Source organism: Anabas testudineus, chromosome 8, assembly GCF_900324465.2.
Source record: "Anabas testudineus chromosome 8, fAnaTes1.2, whole genome shotgun sequence".
Classification (NCBI taxonomy): domain Eukaryota; kingdom Metazoa; phylum Chordata; class Actinopteri; order Anabantiformes; family Anabantidae; genus Anabas; species Anabas testudineus.
The window spans coordinates 20,516,186-20,537,432 of record NC_046617.1 but is presented as its reverse complement, the minus strand read 5'-3'; the positions used below and the strand labels follow the sequence as shown (position 1 = coordinate 20,537,432).

General features: G+C 41.2%; 1 protein-coding gene across 2 annotated transcripts; it reads right to left on the bottom strand.

Moving 5' to 3' along the window:
- Positions 1–562: 562 nt before the first annotated feature.
- LOC113154378 (protein Hook homolog 2) lies at positions 563–16,142 on the bottom strand. 2 transcript variants are annotated; one of them, XM_026348552.1, is made up of 23 exons: positions 15,933–16,142; positions 14,376–14,458; positions 13,768–13,840; positions 13,590–13,640; positions 12,609–12,741; positions 12,270–12,337; positions 10,842–10,907; positions 10,639–10,719; positions 8,986–9,146; positions 8,647–8,787; positions 7,825–8,026; positions 7,557–7,667; positions 7,045–7,132; positions 6,227–6,293; positions 5,740–5,877; positions 4,213–4,300; positions 3,770–3,775; positions 3,566–3,600; positions 3,395–3,477; positions 3,026–3,129; positions 2,553–2,660; positions 2,394–2,465; positions 563–2,074 (listed from the first exon to the last, which is right to left on the bottom strand). In XM_026348552.1, the coding sequence occupies exons 1-23, from the start codon at positions 15,975–15,977 to the stop codon at positions 1,946–1,948; spliced, it is 2,133 nt and encodes a 710-aa protein (XP_026204337.1). In that variant the 5' UTR covers positions 15,978–16,142; the 3' UTR covers positions 563–1,945. The 2 variants fall into 2 exon arrangements, with proteins under 2 accessions (XP_026204337.1, XP_026204346.1); XM_026348561.1 differs by lacking the exon at positions 3,770–3,775.
- Positions 16,143–21,247: the final 5,105 nt, after the last annotated feature.

The window sequence follows — 21,247 nt, the reverse complement described above, 5'->3', positions numbered from 1 at the left end:
GTACTTCTACTTGTAGTAGTATTTGTACTTTTACTGCTTGTGTACTTTTTACACCAGTGAGTATCAGGGGTGGAAGAAGTACTGTATAAATCATGCATCAAAATCCTACTGAAGTGACCTATTAGGAAGTACCTACAAATTCAAAATAAAAGCCCCGACTGATTAATTACAGTATACGACTGTTAGACTAATACTGATACTGAACTCTTGAAGCAGTATGTTACTGTAGTACTCAAGGCACTACTAATACTAATACTAGCTCATGTAAAGTTCAGTGGTTTCCAACCTGCTGACCTAGAATGTGTACATCTGAGAGTACAGACGTCAGATTTAGCGGCGTTGATTCCTGTCAGAAGCCTGAAACTGGTTTGATGCGAGAGATAAACAATGGTTTCACTCAACTGTTGGACAGCTGAACAAAGGACGTGACAAGTCTGACTAATCAGTTTGAGCTTTAGATCACAACAGAATTCAACAAAACATGGACAAAGGTGGTGAAACCAGGATCAGTCGTCTTTCTCAGAACTGCATTAGCAATAAAAACACCAGATGCTGTGTCGTACCTTAATAATATCCCATTTATTTGTAGTGCAAAAGTAGAACAGACAGGACTACAAATCTTTAGTTTGCCTCAGACCCTACAATCCACTAAACCATTGCATGATTCAAAGAAACACACTCACAACCTAAAGTTCACCCTTCAAGCCATGCAAATATGCAGCAAAGGTCAAAATTAACACCATAAATATCAACCCAGAATAAAGAAAGCATGTGCACACACCAGCAGGACTCTGGTCTGTGTAGATTGTAGCACAAAGGGGGGCGAGTCACAAACTGCAGCTCTGATATGGGACAGACAGAAGGAAAAATAACCAGCAGTGGGTGAAGGCAGATGTAGTGACGGTAACTGTGCTAATAGAGGCTCAGCCGCTCTGACTTCCTGTCAGTAGATAATAAAAGAATTCCAGTGTATTGATGTATTGATTTGCTTCCAGTTCTGTTTAACTGTAAATGAGGTGCAGCAGCAAACGGCCACTAGCTGAGTCATTTTGTTTAGTGTTTCCAGTGTTTGTGATAAACTCTGCACCTACGTTCACAAAAGTTTGAATGTAGAGTGCAAATAATGTCCTGCGCCATCTTTCAATCTTTAGGAAGAGGGAGTTGAATAAAAAAATCATATTCAAAATTCATAATCAACTAATTAGCAGAACTTGGACGCTTCCAAATACACAAAACATCATCCACGGACAGGGAATTTTTAAGAGGCACTGAACAAATTGCTCTAGAGACAAAGTGCTTTGGTGTAGATCTTGTGAAAATACTAACAAATATTTACTGTGATTAAAGTTTTTAAGAGTAAAGATTCAAGTGAAAACTAATTATGACTAAAGCCATTTATACACCCTCCTCATGGCCTTTCAAAATAAAATAAAAAAAAAAAAAATCACAATAAAGAAGACGAAAACAAAAGCTACAAGGAAACTAGAAACTAAATGAACAGCTCAAGTTAAATCTGTTCAGTCTGTATCCTGTGTAGCTTCATGTCTTCTTTAGCTTGTCCAATAGTAAATATAATACCTCTAATATTCCCTCCTTCATCTACCACATTTAAACTGACAAAACTAGTTCACATTCTGTCCGACTGAACATAAAATATATTGAAAACATTATAAAAAAAACAAAACAAAACAAAACAAAACAACAGATTCCAGCATGAGAAACTAAAGAGGAACTAAAATTCACCTTAAAAGGTGAAACTACTCCAGTCACTTGTGTCTTTGTCCTCTGAGGCTCTAGAGAAACATGTCATGTCATTAGGAGCCTGCAGGGGGCAGCAGCAGCGCGACACATGTCTGAGCCGCAGCATCCAGTGAATAAGGCAAAGATGAAAAGTTCCGTTCATCTCCTCTATGCTTTGTTTCAGCCTGCTCCTGCCTGGACGTTTTTATCTCGGGTGGAGACGTGTCAGGCCTCTCTTGGCGTTGGTGGACTGTCTCTGCTGGGCCAGGAAGGACATGGCCTGGTTGGGGGAAACCAGCCGCTCGCTGGACATTTTCTGATGCAGAGTCAGACCCTGAGAAAAAGAAAGTCAAGAATCAGGCGTGGGCGTGAAACATAATGCAGAGAGAGAAAACACAATATGCAGAACATATATCTTGAAGCTGCTTCTTCACTGAAGGCGTCGGCTCTGGTTTACGTCCTATTTTCAACTTTCTGTCAGTGGCTCATCCTCAGATTTATTTCATTATTTCATGTTTTCCCTTCATCCACTCCAGCTCTCTGTGCTGGACCATCCCTTGTCTCTGGGCCTTTTCTAGACTCTAAAGGTGGTAGTAGGAACAGTTTGGTCCTAATATTAAGTTCTACATGTCTCTATGGATTCGTTCACTCACCATGTTGTGCCACGCACTGATGATGAGTTTCTCTTCTCGTTCATATCGGGCTCTGCTCTTCTCATAGTCTCGCTGTGCAGAAAAACAGATCGTCAGTGAGACAGAACGAGCTACATGGACATTAGCCTCATACGAGTGTCTGTGTTTGAAGGGTCAGACCTCCAGGTGCTGGATTCTCCTGTCTTTCTCCGTCAGCTGGTTCTTCAGAGCCTGAACATCAGGAGTCACAGTTGCCGGCTGCTGACTAGGATCCAGAGTTTTGATCACCTGCGGACACACGGGTCATGTAATAGAATAAAGAATAAGAGTCGTGCACTGATTTATCATCACACTCAAATGACGGACACCATAGTTATGCTGATGATTTTTAGAAATGATCGGCTCCAGTCGACTGGAGAACATCACATCATCATCTTGAAACATTACAACCTTTAACGTCTGTACAGGTGGACTTTAGCAACATTAACAAACAATGCTAATATGCTGGTAGCGTGGAGCCTAGAGTAGCTGCAGGTGTCTGGGAACTCACCTCCTCCTAACTCCACAGCCCCAGATTTTCCTCATTCTCATACTTTCATTAGACCTAAACATCATCAGTACTGCCACAACATGTACTGCTAAGGTGGACTGACCGTTCTCGCTTTCTCCACGTAGCACTTGTATCTCTCCTCCATCTGCTTCATGTCCTCGTCCTTTTTCCGTAAGATCTCCTGCAGTTCATCGATCTTTTTGGCCACTGGGAGGGAGAGACGTGAAGAAAGTTGTTAGAAGTAGCAGTAGAAGAGGAGGAGTTAAATCTTAATTTAGCCGAATGGTCTCCAATTTAGTTTTATATGATTCTTCCATAATTACTCTGGAACGTCGGGAAGTGAATGTTATTCAGTGAATGTGTTCACAGTAGTATTTGCACTTTTACTGCTTGTGTACTTTTTACACCAATGACTATCATTGCAGCACAGCTGCAGTGTGTGACTGGGGAGAGTTTCAGAGGAACGTCTTACTGCTGTTGTCCACTTTGGGCTCCAAGTCATCAATGACTTCCTTCTTCTTCTGCAGATCAGAGTGAGCTTCATGGAGCTTCTCCCTGTAACAAACACATACATGTGAGTGAACTGGCTTTTATTTGGAGCTCACATGGACGAATAATTATTAAGAAGCAGCTGAGTACTTACAAATGCTCCTCAAGCTTCTTCTTCAGTAAGGATGACTTCAGAGAAAACAGAGGGGAGATTAAAAACATGTTAAAAACATGTTACACTCATCCTGTTTTCTAAATGACACACACACAGACGCAAACACACAGTATAAGCAGTAAAAGTCAAGCTGTCAAAGAGTTAAATCACAGGCCAGTTGGACAGAGGGTGGGCCGTACTTACGATGGCCTGATTTTGGCAGAGTTGATCGATGGGGGCAGGCGGAGGGAGACAGACAGAGAGGGGCAGGCGTTAACAGTGAATCAGCACAGCAAACATGGGTTAAATTCCCGCACATGTTACAAAGTAGAACAACAGTCACTGCACTCTTCAGATATACTCAGTGTGCTATGAAAACATTCTGATTTTACAGTGTCCATTTAAACAGGAGTTCAATTCTTCATCTTTGAACAGTTTTGTACATCTGGACCCGGTTCACATTAACTCTCTACATCTCCTCCTTCAGGTGAAACTGACGAACAGTAAAACCTTTCACATGCACACTGTGTATATGCTGTGTATAAAGTCTCAACTTGATTGTAGCATCTAATAGTTTATGTTGAAGGGAGATAAAAATGTGAAGTGTAGAATTGGGCAGAGGAAGAAGCAGCTCTCTCTGCACTCACATCCTCAGTCTTGCTGCCCTGCTCCTGCAGAGCTTTCTGGAGCTCCTCGACCTGAGAACGCAGCTCTGAGATCTGCTGCAGGTTCAACCTTGGAAACAGACAAAAGGAGAAGAGCAAGGAGAAGAATTAGGATCAGGAAGAGGAGACAACATAAACACGTCTAAGAAACTGTGTGGAACAAAAGGGAGGCAGATGGCAGAAGACGTCAAACATGAAACACAAGGTTGATAAGTTGCTACTGTGGGTGGAAGATTTTTGCAAAGTTTCGCAGACGTGGCTCAAAGTGTTGGTGTCCTTCAACTTCTAAAGAGAAAATAAACAGTTCACTCTGCAATGAGTGAAACTGACAAAAGTAACTGTTCTCCACCGCTCTCTGTCATATTTAAGACTCCTTCTGTAAGACTTGATCAAGCTGCTCTGGTTCTCTCAGGTCTGAAGAGTTCCACAGGATAAAGATCAGGACTCACAGCTTCTTCTTCTTTTTACATGTTTTGGGTCATGATCCTGTTGGAGGAGCCATGATCTGTGATCTGTTTCCTTCTGTCCAGTCTGGGCTCAGTTTTCCTCTCGTGGTCTCGTCTAGGGAGGTCGGTTCTGGTCCCACAGAGTTTTAAACTTGTTCATAATATCAGCAGCTGTGCTCACAGGAACATCAGCTGCTTGCATGTGGTTCGGTCGTCGTTACCTTCACCACGTATGCTGATTATGTTCCTCCTCATCTCCTCAGACGATTCTTAGTCTTTTCTTCTCTTGTCCGTGTTCAGTGAGGTGACGACTGTTCTCCACGTAAACAGCCTGAAGGACTGAAGACACCTGTGATACTGACTGAAATCTCTCGACAGTCCACTTGTTTACTACTTTTAACTTTGTTGAGACCATTTCAGATGTTTGTAGATGAAAAATTCAGCTTTTAACACTTTGTACAATGATAAAGAGCTTTAAATTTCAACAAGCACCAAGCTTTGTTGCAGCGAGGTGTCAGAGTACCAACACTTACAGCCACGTCTGTCTATTTTCTAACGTGTGCTGCCTGTCCATTCACTGCTCTGCTCCTCTCCTCCTGTTACTGTTGCTGAGGAGGCTTCCCACACCCTGGGCCTGGTGTTGCAATGGACACACACACACACACACACACACACACACACACACACACACACACACACACACACACACACACACACACACACACACACACACACACACACACACACACACACACACACACACACACACACACACACACACACGCAGTCCACCCACATGTCCACATGCCCACAAGCGTGTAAACACACACAGTCAAGGGACAATCTGGCTTTCTGCTGTCTGTCCTCCAGCCCAGCCCACACAGCTCAGTTGAGCACACAGTCCAGAGGGTGAGTTGACATTTAGGCAGATATCACTCCCACTATCAGCCAAACAACCAGCTTAATGTCCAGGAACACACAATATGGTGGCCTAGAAGGGGAATGATTATTTAACACTGCTGAACTAGAAGTTGGAGCGAACGCGGAGTACACACACTCCTACCTGTTGTGAGTTTCCAGGCTGTTCTTGCTCCTCTGAGCCTCCTCCAGCTCAGCCTGCACCTCTGCGAGTCTCTGCCTGTAGGTTTCCTCCTGGACGCACAGCATCTTGTTTTCACTCTGCAGACGCACCACGGTCTCCCTGTTGGGAGGAAAGAGGAAACAAGGAGGTGGAGAAAGGGAGTGGGCAGATGAAGAGGGTCAGAGAATCACAGAGTGACTCGACCCAGCCTTCTCTATGTGTGCAGCGCTGCCCGTGTGTCGACATTACTGAGGCCAAATGTGTATTCAGCCTCTAAAATTAAACCTCCTGAGGCTGTTAGCAGCTCTGAGTATCTGACACTGTAGAAGATGAACACAGGGCAGAAGTGGGCTCCTCGTAGTGACACACATACACATCTGCAACAGGTTTAAAGGAAAAATCTCATCTGTTACGACTGGATTAATTTGCTACAACAGCTTATACACACAAACTGCATTAACAGACTAACTTGAGCTCAGTAGGCATGATCTCTGCTGCGAGGTTTCCTACTGCGACGCCACTGTCACACAAGCCTCCTGCAGAGATAAAGAGAGGGATGAAGTGTCAGCTTTATTTCAACTGACAATAATTCATTAATTGTTTTATGTGAGAAAAATGAAAGACTAAATGCAGCACAGGACACCAAAACAGATTCATGTCCTCTGTCATCAAGTTGTGAACTCCCATAATGGATCCTGGTGCCATATCTTCCTCAGGTAAAGCGACACACACACAAGCACCAAGTCGCCCACATGTCTAAGACAACGTGTTTCGTCAGGCCATATGATACTCACCTGCCTAGTTTAGGTGCTTTTAGTAGTGGGCTGGGGTCAGTGTGGGCACTATGCCTGACCTGACCACGCTTCGCTCTCCATACACTTCAGTGAGCCTTGAACACCTATGATCCTTTTGCAGATGCACCGGTTTTCACCCCTTAACATCTGTTGTTTTTGCTGATGCTCTGGTCCTTCTCAGAGTCACTGAGATGCCTACGCTGCCCAGTTTTTCTACTTTCAACACTTTAAAACTGACTGTTCACTTGCTGCCTGATATATCCCAACACTTTACCTGCCAGTGGTTTTAATGTTGTGGCTGATCACTTTATTTTGGCCTTTTCTGGTCTAGAACACTTAGTTCTAGTTCTACTTTTGGTCACTACTTGTTTTTTTGTTCTCTGAATAGATATGACTAGATTTATGATTTCACTACAAACACACTGCTACACACTTGTAGAACAGTGATGTTTACATCATGACAATCGTTTGACTGGATGCAATAACAACTTACCTGCTCCACTGAGACACCTTTGCTGGACTTGTGCACACCTGAGCTCATCGTTTGTCTCCCGCAGTGTGTCCCTTTCTGAGATCAGACGCTGAGAAATGAAAGAAAACATAAAGCTGAAGGTTAAGAAATTATAAGGTTGCTAATTTACAGCCCAGCTGAAAATGGAGACTACGTGTCGGTTCAGTATTCATCTCTTAATTATTTCAAAGTAACTGAGGACATTAATCACTCCTGTCAGATTGCAGAAGGTGCTAGAACTGACACAGGACGTGGGAGTCCACTGAAGAATAGTACGATATTTGCCTGGCAACTATTCATCCTGCAGAGATGTGTTCTGTCATAAACACAAACACTGTAATCACTGCAATAAAAGCACTAGTACTACGACGGTGTTTTGGTGTGTGACCATGACACGAAACAGATGCTACCAACAGATAAACACCACATTAAAACCACTGTGTGAGTGAGACACTTCTTCACCACAACTGAACTTTTATTTCTCGCCAACTCACTTCTTTCTCCTTCAGAAGTGCGTCATACTTGTCGTGAAGGTTCTTGTACTCAAACTGCCACTTCTCAGCTTTCATGGCCTCTGCCGAGTGCTTGGTGTGAAGCTCATGAGCCTGCGAGAGCACAGCAACAGTATGGGTTGGCAGGAGCTCTCTATAAAGACTGTGCAGATTTCCAAACACATGAAAGAGCCAAACTGTGTTTAACATCAATTGGACGTCAACACAGGAGCAAATATCAGCCCCCCTCCTCATCCAGCCCACAGCTTGCCTGTCTCTTGTAGGTGTCCAGCTGACTGCGGACAGTGTTGGCCCTGCGGAGCTCCTCCTCCAACTCGCAGGTGCGCTGCATGTACACTGTGTTGCGCTCCTCCAGGAGACGCACCTGTCTGCGCAGGTCTCCCAGATCCTCCAGCTTCCTTTTATACGTCTCCACCAGTGCTTCAAGCTGGTTCACCCGATCAGATGAGTGCCTGAAGAGGAGGGGGGGGGAGAAGTTTTCAGGACCAGTACAGGATTTTTTGTTTAGTACATCTGAGTGGGTATGAACTCCACTACAACTCTGACACAAGCCAACGTCAGTGCATAAAATGCTATTATCAACACAGATGTCAGAGAGGAGCTGAATGGACGTCTGTGTGTGGGCTGTGTGGGAGCTGATTCTCTGAGTGTAAACTGAGGATACATGAACTACAGCTTAAAGAAAAGGCCTGTGATGTTCTGCATTTTTAGTTTGTCAATAAATCCTTCAAATTAACAAGTTAATATGCCAGAAAACACGTGTCTTAACATAACCCTGAGAGTTTTTTTATTAAAGCTGTGACAATGAACTTCAACTAACCTATATTTCTCTATTCTAATCTATTCTAACCTCTCAACTCAGATTACATTCATTTTACTGAAGAGGTAAATCTTTAAACAAATATATACTTGGACAAACATTGTTAGCAGTAGAGTATGTTTTGTGCATATTCATTAGTGCCTTATCAAACTTAACAAATTTTACTGATCAGATAAAGATGATACTAGGATTTCTCAGCATTGAGATTAAGTGTCAGAGGTGTCTAATTAAGAAAACTAGAGCAGATCTCACCTGAGAATGTCCATCTCGTCTTTTAGGGCCTGTGCCTCCTGAGCCAGGCTGGTCAGCTCTTCGTTACGCTGCTGGAGGTCGGTCACCTCACGCTCCAGGATCTCTCCCCGTACACGCATATCATCTCTGCTGTTCTCCAGTCTGAGATATACAGTGTTTTTTGTGTAAGTGGATAAATAGAGCAACATGACTCAACAGTAGAATCTGATTCATATATGAATTTTTTGAGTTACTACAACTACATTTTTAATGCAAACTGTTCAATGTTACCACTGTGTTTGTTAAATTCTAAACAGACACACTGGACTGTTTTCCTCAGTGTGCATTCACAGCTTGTACCTGTAGTTTTCCTCCTGGAGCTGCTCCATCTGACTCTGCAGCAACAGCAGCTTCTTGCTAGTGATGGTGGAGGCGTCCAGAGAGTCACAGCGGCTCAGCTTCTCCTTCAGAGCACGTGTCTCTGCCTGAAGGGACGACTTCTCCTCCAGAGCCACCGACAGCTGTTGGAGGGGAAGAAACAGGAACAGAAGACAAATATTGCAAGAAGAGGTGTAAAACTAGAAGATTTAGTAACAGACTACTGACAGAGAATATGCGCAGTGACCAATTTACAAAAGAAAAATGTGCAGCAGACTGACAAAACAACTGGGGTTTTTCTGAAAGCCACAGTATTAGCGAGCAACAGATTCACATAGGAAAAAAGGTGGTGCACAGTGACAAAGTCACCACTGTTAAAACACAGAAGACCTCAAAGACATGCTCACATGCTCAGCAGTTAAAGCTAGTTAGTCAGGTGGTGTGCAATGATCTCAAGCAGATGGAACTTTCTCAGTAGTGTTAACAAAAGCCTAAACTCGGTCCTCATGATATAAACAGATGAATATGCAGAGCACATTGAGGACCACTGATGACACTGGTTATACTGGTTTAGCTGCAGAGTTTTAACTTCAGGTTGATGAAATTGGTTTGAAAAAGGGAGAGCTGCAGTTTAGAGGTGCATTACAAAATCAGGTTGAACTGAGGTGACAGACAAGCTGGCATTCCAATGCTAAAAACGGGGCCTTTATTCTTACCTGCTGGACATCTCTCCAGTCTGAATACAGCAAACCCTACACTGAACTTTAAGGACAGATTGCATGCTTTAGCACAGGACCAGTAACAGTAAGCAGCTTCCAAAACAACACAAATGACTAATCCCTTGTGCGTGGGCTAAATAAGTAAACAAACAGGTGGGCTGAGAGCAGCACAAATTATTGTTGGCTACTGCTCCATCCCAAGGCAACGTGTCGGTTTTATCTTGATGTTATGCAACTATTGACGAGGACGTTTCTTTAAAAATCCTAAATTAGTCCCTTCTCAGTTGATGCAAAAACAAGCATAGTCTCAGGTGGGTTAATCAATAAGAGCCAGAGCACAAACGCTGCAGGCACACATTCAACAACACGCTGCAACCACAGTACAGCAAAACCAGGCTTCAAAGTATGTGAACGCCAGTTCAGCAGAGGTTAGATGGTTTTATATTAGTCTATATATATAGCACCACCCAACAAATGGAAGATTAAACCAAACCAAACCCCAGTTATAATCCTTAAGATTTTCACTGGACTCATGTATTGGCTCCTAAAAATGGATGTTTATATATTCAGTAATTACTTCTCTATAAAGAGAAGTACATTTGAGCAACATTCACAAAGTTTTCTACAGATCTTTTTATTTTAGAAACCTGTATTAGTCCCACAGCTAGGAGAGACCAGGAACCAAACCACTAACCCTAGGATTCTTAGACAACTGCTCTACCACCTGAGCTACCCCCCCCCTGCACTGTAAAGTTGCACCAGCTTCTTCTTCTTTTGTTGGTTTATTTTCTGCTGAAATCTCGGTTCTTCAGTTTTGAATAGTACTTAATGGTTATACAGTAACTGTCTGAAATCTTGAAGATTTCAACAGTAAGTCTCAGGAAATACTCCCTCACCCCCCTATTCGTGAACCAACCTGATGTTCCAGGTCTCTGCAGCGCTGGCTCAGGTCCTCCTTCTCATCAGGCTCCTCACTCAGAAAATAATACTTCCGGGACTGCAGTATGGAAGGAAGGAGACATTTAGTGAAGTATTGAGGGAAAACACAAAAGAAGGACACAACTGATGTGTGAGGATGCCAGTACACAGAGAAGGGAATGAACTTGTTGCAGGTTTTACCTGGTAGTCAAAGTCCCCGTAGGTCTCTGGGCTTCCTGGTTCAGATGAAGGCTCTTTTGATAAGAGCTAAAACAGAGGACAGAACACACATTACACCAGTCTCAATAACATTATGGCTTTTAAAATCCTCTCTCCAGGTAGATTTTCATCTAGAGAACAACAGTTTCTCTGCCATGTTTACGTTTCACCAGGTTTCCAATGAGTGTTTTAACAAGAGCACATGTGCAGAACAAAAGTCTGCAGACAGGAAGGCAGTGAAGCAGAGAATATTACATAGAGCGACACCCCAACATGTTTAAAACAGGTCAGATTAAACTAACACAAAGTGGCTGTAGAAAAATTAAGTTGGTTTCTATTGTGTATTTGTTAACCTGAGACAGAAAAGGAGCTCCATCCTCTCTATTTTTCTCTGTCTGCAGATCTGAGTAAATATGATTCTGCTTCTGCATGCATCTATGGATTTACAGTAACCAGGTTAGTGCAGTGAATGTGAACATAACTCGTTTCCAAGTGCATTTGGACTCCCTAAATTAAATGTGCTTATTAAACAACAAAACACATCACAGCTGTTAGTTACACAGTCTTAGTATCACAGAGAAGTTGTTTAAGAAACACTTCACAGCACAGAAATAACAAGCGAACAGAGGGGTAAGTTTAAAGTGACAGGGCTGTAATATCTCTGTAGTAACAAAGTAATAGATTGAACATATCTAATGTGGAAACCAAACAACATATTGACCTGTTAGTTTCTGTGTAATAATGAAACAGAGCTGGAAAGTTATATATATATATATATATATATATATATATATATATGCAACAAACATTAGACGTTTCAAACATAGTGACTGTGGTTGACATGGTTTGTTGTAACAACTCAATTAGCAGACACATCTCCAAACACTTCACCAATGTGACGAAGCCTCTCGTGGTCCGTGTTCCCGTAGGTTTAAACTCACTTCCCCATTCAAGTGAACAAGTAGGGCTGCATTTTATTCACTCAGAGTCAAAGTCTGTCTGAACGTGATCTTAAGCTTCTTTAATTATTTTTACTGTTCATACTTGTTCCATATTGTTATCAGCTTGTGGTGTACATGAATTGATTGGAAGCAGCCATATGAAAGTCAACAAAAAGCTGAAAATATTGAGAAGATATCAGAGCCTGTTCCAAAAAAGTGGGTTTATTTCTGGATAACTTTGTTTGATAAAACCTGGCACGTCCTTCTTCCCTGTTCAATATTTTTCCAGTCGTATGTGTGCCAACAAAACACTAAACATATTCTTGAAATATCACAGAGTTGGGTTTCTGGGACTCAGTTCAGTTTTATGCTTATCCGGATTTCTTTGATAGCGAATTTGCCGTGACTAAGAAGTGGGATTAATGCAAAGTAGAGAGAACCGAGAGGATAAGCACAGGGACTCTCTCACCTCCTGAATGGCTGTCATCACAACATGCTGGACAGATTCCTCAAGTGTCATTATCTGCTGGATTTGCTCTGTGTTTGGGAGAAGACAACAGAGACTGGTGATGGTGCAGCCAAATGCAGATTAACACAAATACTCTCCTAAAAACCTGCAATGCATCTATTTTCAGACAACCAGTGCTCATGGAGCTCATGTTTAAACAACAATTATTTAATCAGTTTTTCTGCTAAACTGAAAAGAAAAAGCATTTGGTCAGTTTTTCTGGTCACAGACGATATAAAGCACGAATCATGTGGTTTGACTTGAGTTAATCCTGCGTGTTATTTTCACAGGCAGCTTTACCTTGTTTCTTCTCACAGCTCACAGCACAGCCCAGAACCAGCTGCACCAGCTTGCCTAGTTCAGTGACATCTCCTATCTCTCCTATGAGGTTCACGTCGGGCAAGTGCTCATCTGATACCTGATGACCAAGCACCTGTTTGTGGAGAGTAAGAGGAGACAAGACTGAGTCTCAGGGCAGAGACATATCAAAGAACTAGAAGTAACTTAATATATACACTGTGTGATTGTGGGCAGATTGTGGTTGTAGCTCCAAAATGATGGTCCCACTGTGGGAGGTTCAAAGATGGCGTGACACATTCTTGTCTACGACAACATTTTCAAAGTGTCAGAAATTTTGAATGAAGCCTCACAATGTGACTGCTGCTACGAACTACGACTACTGGTCACTGGTCAACAACTTCACTGTTTACAGCTGTAGCGGTGCAGACATCACACATGCTCAAAATATTTGTGCATCTTTACTTGCGTCCACAATACAGTAGGTGTTATCATCGTACAGTCTAGCCACAAAAGTTGATGTTGTTCCAAAGTTCATTAGATCAATGTTGCACAGTGCAGCTGCAATGAAACTAAGATTACTGAAATCTCATTCTATAGACACCTTTACACCATCTGCTGTGTCAGGAGCTTACCCTCTATTCTAGCGGGTGGCACTAGTCTGTATTTGTCATTTAAAGAAGCAAAGGCAGAAGAGGCCCTCCCACTCACCAAACACAGTTTACAGCTACTTCTAATCCAGAATATGTCGGATAAGAAAATGTTGTAAATGATACTGCAGTCTATATCTCTTCTTGCGCAATGATTTGCTAAGATGAGCATCAATGGGTCCAACACTAACTTAACATGAACCTTCAACTAGTTTGACAAGTGTTAACGGTGCGTATTCACTGAAAAAACTAGATGGATGGACTCTTTGTCACGGTCCTGAGAATGATAAGAAACAGGACAATATAAAGCAAAACATTTATAAAATCATCTTACATCGTGATAATATTCCAGGATGCTCTTCAGAATCTTCTTCAAGTTGCTGACCTGAAAAAACAACAAAAAATTCTTGATTCTCATTTTCATCAGGGAAAAATCTGCCAAAAAAGCCAGGACATCCTGATGAGTATAGTTTTTTTGTCATTCTGTCATATCCTGCTGTTTCATAAATTACCTTCAGGCGCCAGTTGGCCCCGCTCTCCTCCTTGATCCTGACTAGCCATGTCTCATTAAACCAAGAGGGATCTCTGTTAATGAGAGCACAAGAGAACTCCAGTGACAACAAGGACAGCACATCTCTGGACATCAAGATTCACACGAGAGGCCACAGGGCATTGAGACTCTCTGCTCCTGTTCTGCCAAGCGCATTTCATTTGAGTAGAACAGCTCATTAAAGTCACATGTCACACTTGGGAATGACGCTTCAGAAGCAGCTAAATAAGAGAATATTTTGATTTGATTCAAAAATAGTTTAGTTCTCTATTTATCAGTGAGGTTATAGCTACAAGGACAACACAAATACTCCACAACAAGCTACAAAGGTCACAAAGCCTGAAGAGATTGGTTGACTCAAAAATCAAACTCAGTCAAAGAAAAAAAGATATTTGTATAGATAATGGAGTTGTGTAATTCAAAAAGCAATAAAATGCAAACCACATAGATAAGCACAGTGAGTAGGTTCTGACTTCTTTCAGGTTGGTCTGACTTCATGTTGTGAGTTGATCTAATAAAATCATTTGTAAATACAATTATTTAGGTATTTATGTGTATGTGTGCCCTTACATTCTGTGCAGCACATGTGCGATGGCCACTCCACTTGTTAGGTCGTACTTGCTGTTGCATGACGGCACCTGAAACGTCTGTAACTGGGAATGGGGACATTACAAATGAGTAATTAAAGAGGAAAACACTGATGAACATGTGCATTTGATGCAAAACTGTATTTTTTTTCCTATTAAACTAAAGCATCAGATACTCATGTGCGTTTAAATATGTGTACATAAATAATAATGTGTATACTTAATTGGCGAACATCATACGAGAACACCAGTAAATCACAGTATAACAACCTGATTACACAGACAGATGATGAAACAATGTGTACTTCAATTCAATTCAATTTTATTTGTATAGCGCCAATTTACAACAGAAGTTATCTCAAGGCACTTTACAGTGTAAGGTTTAAGACCTTACAGAAAATATTTATACAAAAAATTATAGAGAAAACCCAACAATGCCATTTGAGCAAGCTTTAATGGGAGTTAATGACTTGTACGTCCTACAGAAGAACACATGATTACACATTAAGAAAGAGGTGTCTTCTTTTCCATTCGGCTGTTTAGAGACATAAAATGACAACAACCAACATGGCTGCTGGTCATTCTTTCTTCTTTAAATTTTGCAAATCTTTGTAATGTTTTTGCATCACTTGTGAATCTCAGAAGACACTTATTTTTTAATGTGTTGTATTTTACACTCAGTGCATCTTTCTAATCATTTTGTGTCTGTTTCTTTTTGTGTGTACTTCTGTTTATTTTACTTCACTGGTGTCTTTTTGGAGACATCTTTTCATCATTGTGTAGATATCTCTGTGTAGGTATCTCTCTATGGTCATTTGCGTATCTCTGTAATCGTTTAGCATTATTAGAGTCTTTGTTTTAGATGTTTTGTGCATCTTGGTGTCATTGTTTTGTTTCTGAGATATTTTCCAAGTGAAGACCTGGGACCCGTGGGTATCTATCTATCTATCTATCTATCTATCTATCTATCTATCTATCTATGCCAGAGTTTTACAAAACTGTCAGACATTACAGGTAAATAACAAGGATTTTGTCTAATCCCACCCAGTCTCTCTAAACAAAGACAGAAACTGAGCAGTCATAAGGAATTACAACCCTTCTTAACAAGCTATTAATATCAGTAGTAACGTTAGTCTCAGTGGAAAAGAGCCAAACAGGTGGATTAGAAATGACTATGTTGGATAACACACATTACTGCATTCGGGTTTTTCAAGGTCAGTTTCAGACACACACAACAAAAACACTAAAAAAGAACACGAGCAGTGTCCTAGCTCTTCACCTAGCTAGTTAGTCTAGCTAGTTAGTCTAGCTAGTTAACTAAGCTAGTTATTGTAGTTAGCTTGGCTGGCTAGCGATAGGTAGCTTCAAAACACACAACTTGACACCAGTCAAATGCCGTACGTTAACTCACTTAGGTCAGTAAAGTAAAGTATTCCCAGTTCATAAGAACCCTTCATTTATTTTCTTGTCCCTTTGCCGACACCTGTTAGCCGAGGTTAGCGTTAGCCCCGCTAGAAAAGCTCGCTAACACCAAACTTACCCAGGTTAACAGTGAGTCACACAGCTCCGCTTTGTCCAGACTCATCCTGCGCTGAAACGTGCGGGAGCTGACACACGAGCGAAGGACTGAACCGTCCAGACTTTTATTGCCCCCGAAGTTTGTTACTCACTCCAAACACTTTCCACGTCAGTCATTATCCAACCATGGCCTCCTGCTGCTCCTGCCCCGCTTCGCCTTTCGGCTCCTGTTATCCCAGCGAGCTTCCGTAGCAAAGAGCGTTTCCATAGTAACTGGGTGTGTTACCCGGCAGTCTGTGGTCATAGCAACAACAACAACAACAACAACAACAACAACAACAACAACAACAACAATAATAATAAACCATAATAACTAAAACATGCTGATGTATTAATAATACAATTGGGAGTCAAGTCAAGTGAAGTCAAGAAGCTTTATTGTCATTCCAACCACATATAGCTGAAGCAGTACATAGTGAAATGAGACAACGTTTCTCCAGAACCATGGTTCTACATAAAACATTAACAAGACAGAACCTCGGGCTGAGGACTGCTAAGTTGTCCTAGCAAAACACATAAAGTGCATCCTGTGCAAACAGTGCAATAACACAATAAAAGTGCAGACAGTCATCTGAAGACAGGGCAAAAAAAGTCTATTATAAGTTCAAATAAGTACTTTTACTTCATCTAAGTCTTGTCTTATATGCTAAAACTGTAAATACCTTCAACCTAAGTATTGACTTTATGGTAGGACATTTATTTGAACGACTTAAGCAGAAAATGTAAGCAGTTCCTAGACTACTACCTCTACAGCTACTACTACTACTACTACTAGTACTACTACTAATACTACTAGTACTGAAAGAAATAATAATAAAGGCTGAGTTTCTCCTACATTTGTACCTATTATTAATTGATCATAATCATAATGCTAGATTTCTGAGGATCTGAATCAAGATCAAACATTTATTTTTAAATATACTTTTTAAAACCGGTAGGATTTAACAACATAAAATACAAAATCATTATTTTTAATTTAATTATAAATCAACACTGGAAAAAATCTCATCATAAAAAGAACATGACTAGAACCTTCAAACAACTTAAGGGATTTACAGTATAAAACCAGAGCAATAGCTAAGATCGGCCCAAATAAATGATGCAATGGGACCAACAGATCACAAGGTAATGACAAAAAAGCCTCTTTACATTAAGTAAAACTAGACATAAAAAAAGATTTAACAAGAAAAATGTTTTGTATTTTAATAAATAGCCACTAAAATCTGCCACTGTATCCAAAACAACTCCTGTGAGAAGTAATGGTTACCTCACTTACTGAAAGAACAGTAGTTGAGGTAATAGAATAAAAATAAGAATAAGAATAATAAACGCCCTCTCATAGACCTGTCCAGGGTAAACCCTGCCTCTCACCTGATGACAGCTGTGATTGGCTCCAACTCTTCATCAATGTTAAGAGGAAAAGTGGTTGAGATGATGGTGGAACATGATAAATAAATACATAAACAAACAAAATAATAAAAAAATAATGGCAAAACCCCCAATCATTTAATAATAATAATAGTAAGCTTATGCAACGATTCAGTTATGGTTTGAGTCCCAACACTGAATCATGGCCGCGCCTCATGAGAAGCCTCCATTGTTTGTCAGACTTCCTCACGGCACCACTTGATGGCTCTACTTGACAAATAGTTTAGAGAACCGCTTCATGCACATCTGGCTGCTCCCAGTCCTCCACAGTGAGACAGGTGTTTTAACAAGACCCATTCTCTGAGAAGCTGTTTTAAAATCACACCAACAATACAAATCAACCCTTCAGTGGTTTATATTACAATTATATTAGACTTTATTCCAGACTTATGCACAAAACACAGTGAGGTGAGGCGTTACTGAACCACAGCATCAGTGTAGTAAAGTAGTAAAGTAAAGTACTTTTCTGCCAAAAAAAGTACTTCACTACAAGTAGAAGTACACTTTTAAGTTCTAAACACACTATTCTGTACAATTACTCCACTAAGAAATGAATTTCTCTGAGTTCCAGATTCGTTCCACATGTGTTATAAACCAGGCTTCTGCAGAAATCCAACATGTTCAGTTTAATTCATGAACAGATTCCTGAACATTTATTGTGAAAATCAGCAGCTTTCACAAACTGACCCTTAGTTGAACAACACACCAGATAAATCAAACTGTGTGAAAGGAGAAAATATTTACTCTCAGCTTATTTCAGATTTGTGCTGAAAACTGCAAAGAAACATTTGTAGTGATGAATAAAACAGATCAGTGTTTCTACAGAGATTTCATTACTTTACCAAAGTAAAATACAAGTGCTATACCCTAAAATGTACTTAGTTACTTCCCACCACTGCTTGTGTACCCAATAAACTGACTAACTCTCACAGTAAGGTCAGCCAGACTGTCTTAAGGAGTATCAAGGAACGCCTTCGGGGCGAGTTCACACTGGAACATGATTTACAGCAGTAAAAAACAAACTTTAGCAGGCTTCTGTCAGAAACCTCCCTCTCACATTATTTCACATGCTCACACTCACGTACTCCCATTTACTTGGAAATCTACATTTCTTCCGGTCCACACGTCTCCTTCCTGTCTGTTATTTGTCGCTGTCACAGATCAGACTGCAGCGACCGATCCCAGCGAAATACTGCCCACTGTGTTTGCTCTGGCAAACCCGACCAGTGACTGTGCTTGTTGAACACCTGCATGCGATGAAATATTTACTGAGCTACTAACCACTCTGGCCACAACTCACTCTTACATCTGGCTTGACCATATTTGTCTGGTTCCTGTTTTTCTGGATGGTTTTCCTCCGGCTGCTGTCACATTAACTCCTGTTATTAGAGTCTTGTTTTATATTTTTATTATTCCATCTGTTTGTTGACTGGTTGTGATATTGAGACCTGTATGTGGTTGTTATAATGTCACATTAGAATAAATTCACATCTAGACCAAACAGTGTTGGACCAGTGACCTCAGTTCCACTCAAATATTCAGAAACAACATCTGGAGCTGCGACTTTCGAACTAAACTATCAAACAACAACAGTTTGATAGTTTAGTTTAATAAAGCTTCAAATTCTACAAACTCTTCACGTGTCGTGTTTGAAATTTATAAAGTAACTAAAGCTGCCAGATAAATGTGGTGGAGTAAAAAATACAGAACTTCCATCTGAAGTGTAGTGAAGTAGATAAAGATATTTCTCCAGTAAAGTACAAGTACTTACATTCTTTACTTAAGAAACAGTACTTTACATTACATTACTGCAGCTGTATGTGTTTATAGGGGGATCTCAAGTTGAGTAAGCCTGGACTGGATCAAGACACCTGGGAGGAAGTGAGGTTCACGACTGTTGGGGGGGTCAGCAGAGAAGTTAGTCACCCGCTGAGGGAGGGGTCGGGGCTGACTAATGCTCGAGTGGCAGGAGGTGTGGTGTACGGACTCTGGCAAAGCCAAGCTCGAGCGGAGGCCGACTATTTTTGGCCAGCTGCTCTTCCTCCACTCTAATTCCTCTTTTCACCCGTTCTCTCTTTCCTTATTCCCCAGATGTGTTTCCTTCCTGAAAGTCAAAAGGCTTTACTTCTCCTCTTTTCCAACCCCTCGCTGACGCACTCACATCCCTCAGTGGGGAACTAGGAGGGTGGAGGTGGGAGGGCCAGAAGCTAAGATTGAGCAATTATTCCTTTTTTTGAAGCTTGTGGTTTGTCTTGTTTGGAAAAAAAACAGAGGATAGTTCCTTTTTTTGTTGTTCTGCACACAATAAACCCGACTACACATGTTTCATATTTTTAATAAAGACCCTTTGACTCAAAAATGTGTTGCTGGTACCTCGTTGGGATGTTTGACCTTCACTGTGCAGAAGAAATATGTGCAGAAGTTGTCACTAGAAGGCTGTTGTCATGTTCATCAGCTGCAGGTGAAAAGTTCCTCTGCAGAAAAATAACACCAACTGTGTGTTTCTATGAGTGTTTCAAAGCTCCATAACATTAAATATGCATGATTAAATGAGGAACATCAAAGTTAAAAATAATCACAGGCTTTATTTATTATATTAACATGAAACATTCAGAATTAAACCAGACAAACAGCAGGAAATATGTTGTATCTCACCCCAGCATTTAAACTCAGAGCCTGATTTACAAAATCTATTTGAAATTAATACATTTCAATTAAAAATAATGACATATACCATAGAAATATTTATTGCTTGTGAGTCTTAAAAGACACACATTTTGTCCCTCATGTCCTCTTTATCAGGTTCTAGTTCAACAAACCGGGGAAACGTGCCCCCCCACACGGCTGTATGTGAATGACTGATGTGGTTTGGCGTGATAAATAAATGCTGCACCTTTAAATAAAGGAATGCCAGCGATGTGCGGCTGTGCCCAGGCATTTGGAGCAGGAATGTGTAGGAATGTGTTGGCAGCGGTTTGTTACCCCTGCAGCTTTCCCAGGTGTTACTAGGAAAGATAACAACTAAACTAGAGAGCAGAGATGGACAAGCCATGAATAAAAGAGAGGGCGTGGGCCTGCCGGTGAAAAAGTCCCAGACTGGAGTCTGATCAGAAAGCACCTTTCTAGACATGAGGTCACCTGTGTAGGTACATGCTGTCAAGACATGTAAACCAGAGCAGGGAAAAACAGAGATTTATGGCCCCATCTGCCTTATCAGCTGTCTCCTACCTCGCCCTCGAACCACAGATTTATGTCTGTGGAAAGGGCAGGTAGTCAGCAATAACCCAAACTGGAACCAGGCAGGGAGTGTTCGCTTTGAGGACGAACTGGTTGTTGACCAATTCAAAGAGCGTGTCCTCTTATAAAAGTGGCGTTCGCACCACCGTGTTATTACGACCAGCGGTAACATGTTTAAAGCATCGTCTGTGACTGCAGTAATTATAAAATCAGCGTGGTGACGTCATTACAGAGCGAGAACACAGAGTCAAGGTCGGAGTGGATGGATGAGTCCAGAAACACGAGACGTACCCACAGAAGACAGAGTGTGATAGGTTTAGTTTAGTATCCATGACTGTTTAATGATGTTAATCCCATATTTACATTAAAGGAGCGGTTCACGTAGTTTAAAACTTAACTTATTACTCAGGTTCTTCTATATTTGTCACAGTAGCTCTTCGTGTGACAGGTCTGGTCATTGGTGTTAAAACATGCTGAATCAAATGTTACAGGACGCTGTGAGAAATCAGGGTCAGGCGTACAGACTTCACATTTCAGATGAGAATCATATAAACCTTCAGGAATCCTGCTAAGGTAAACACAAACTTACCTTTAAAAGTTAAACAACCTAAA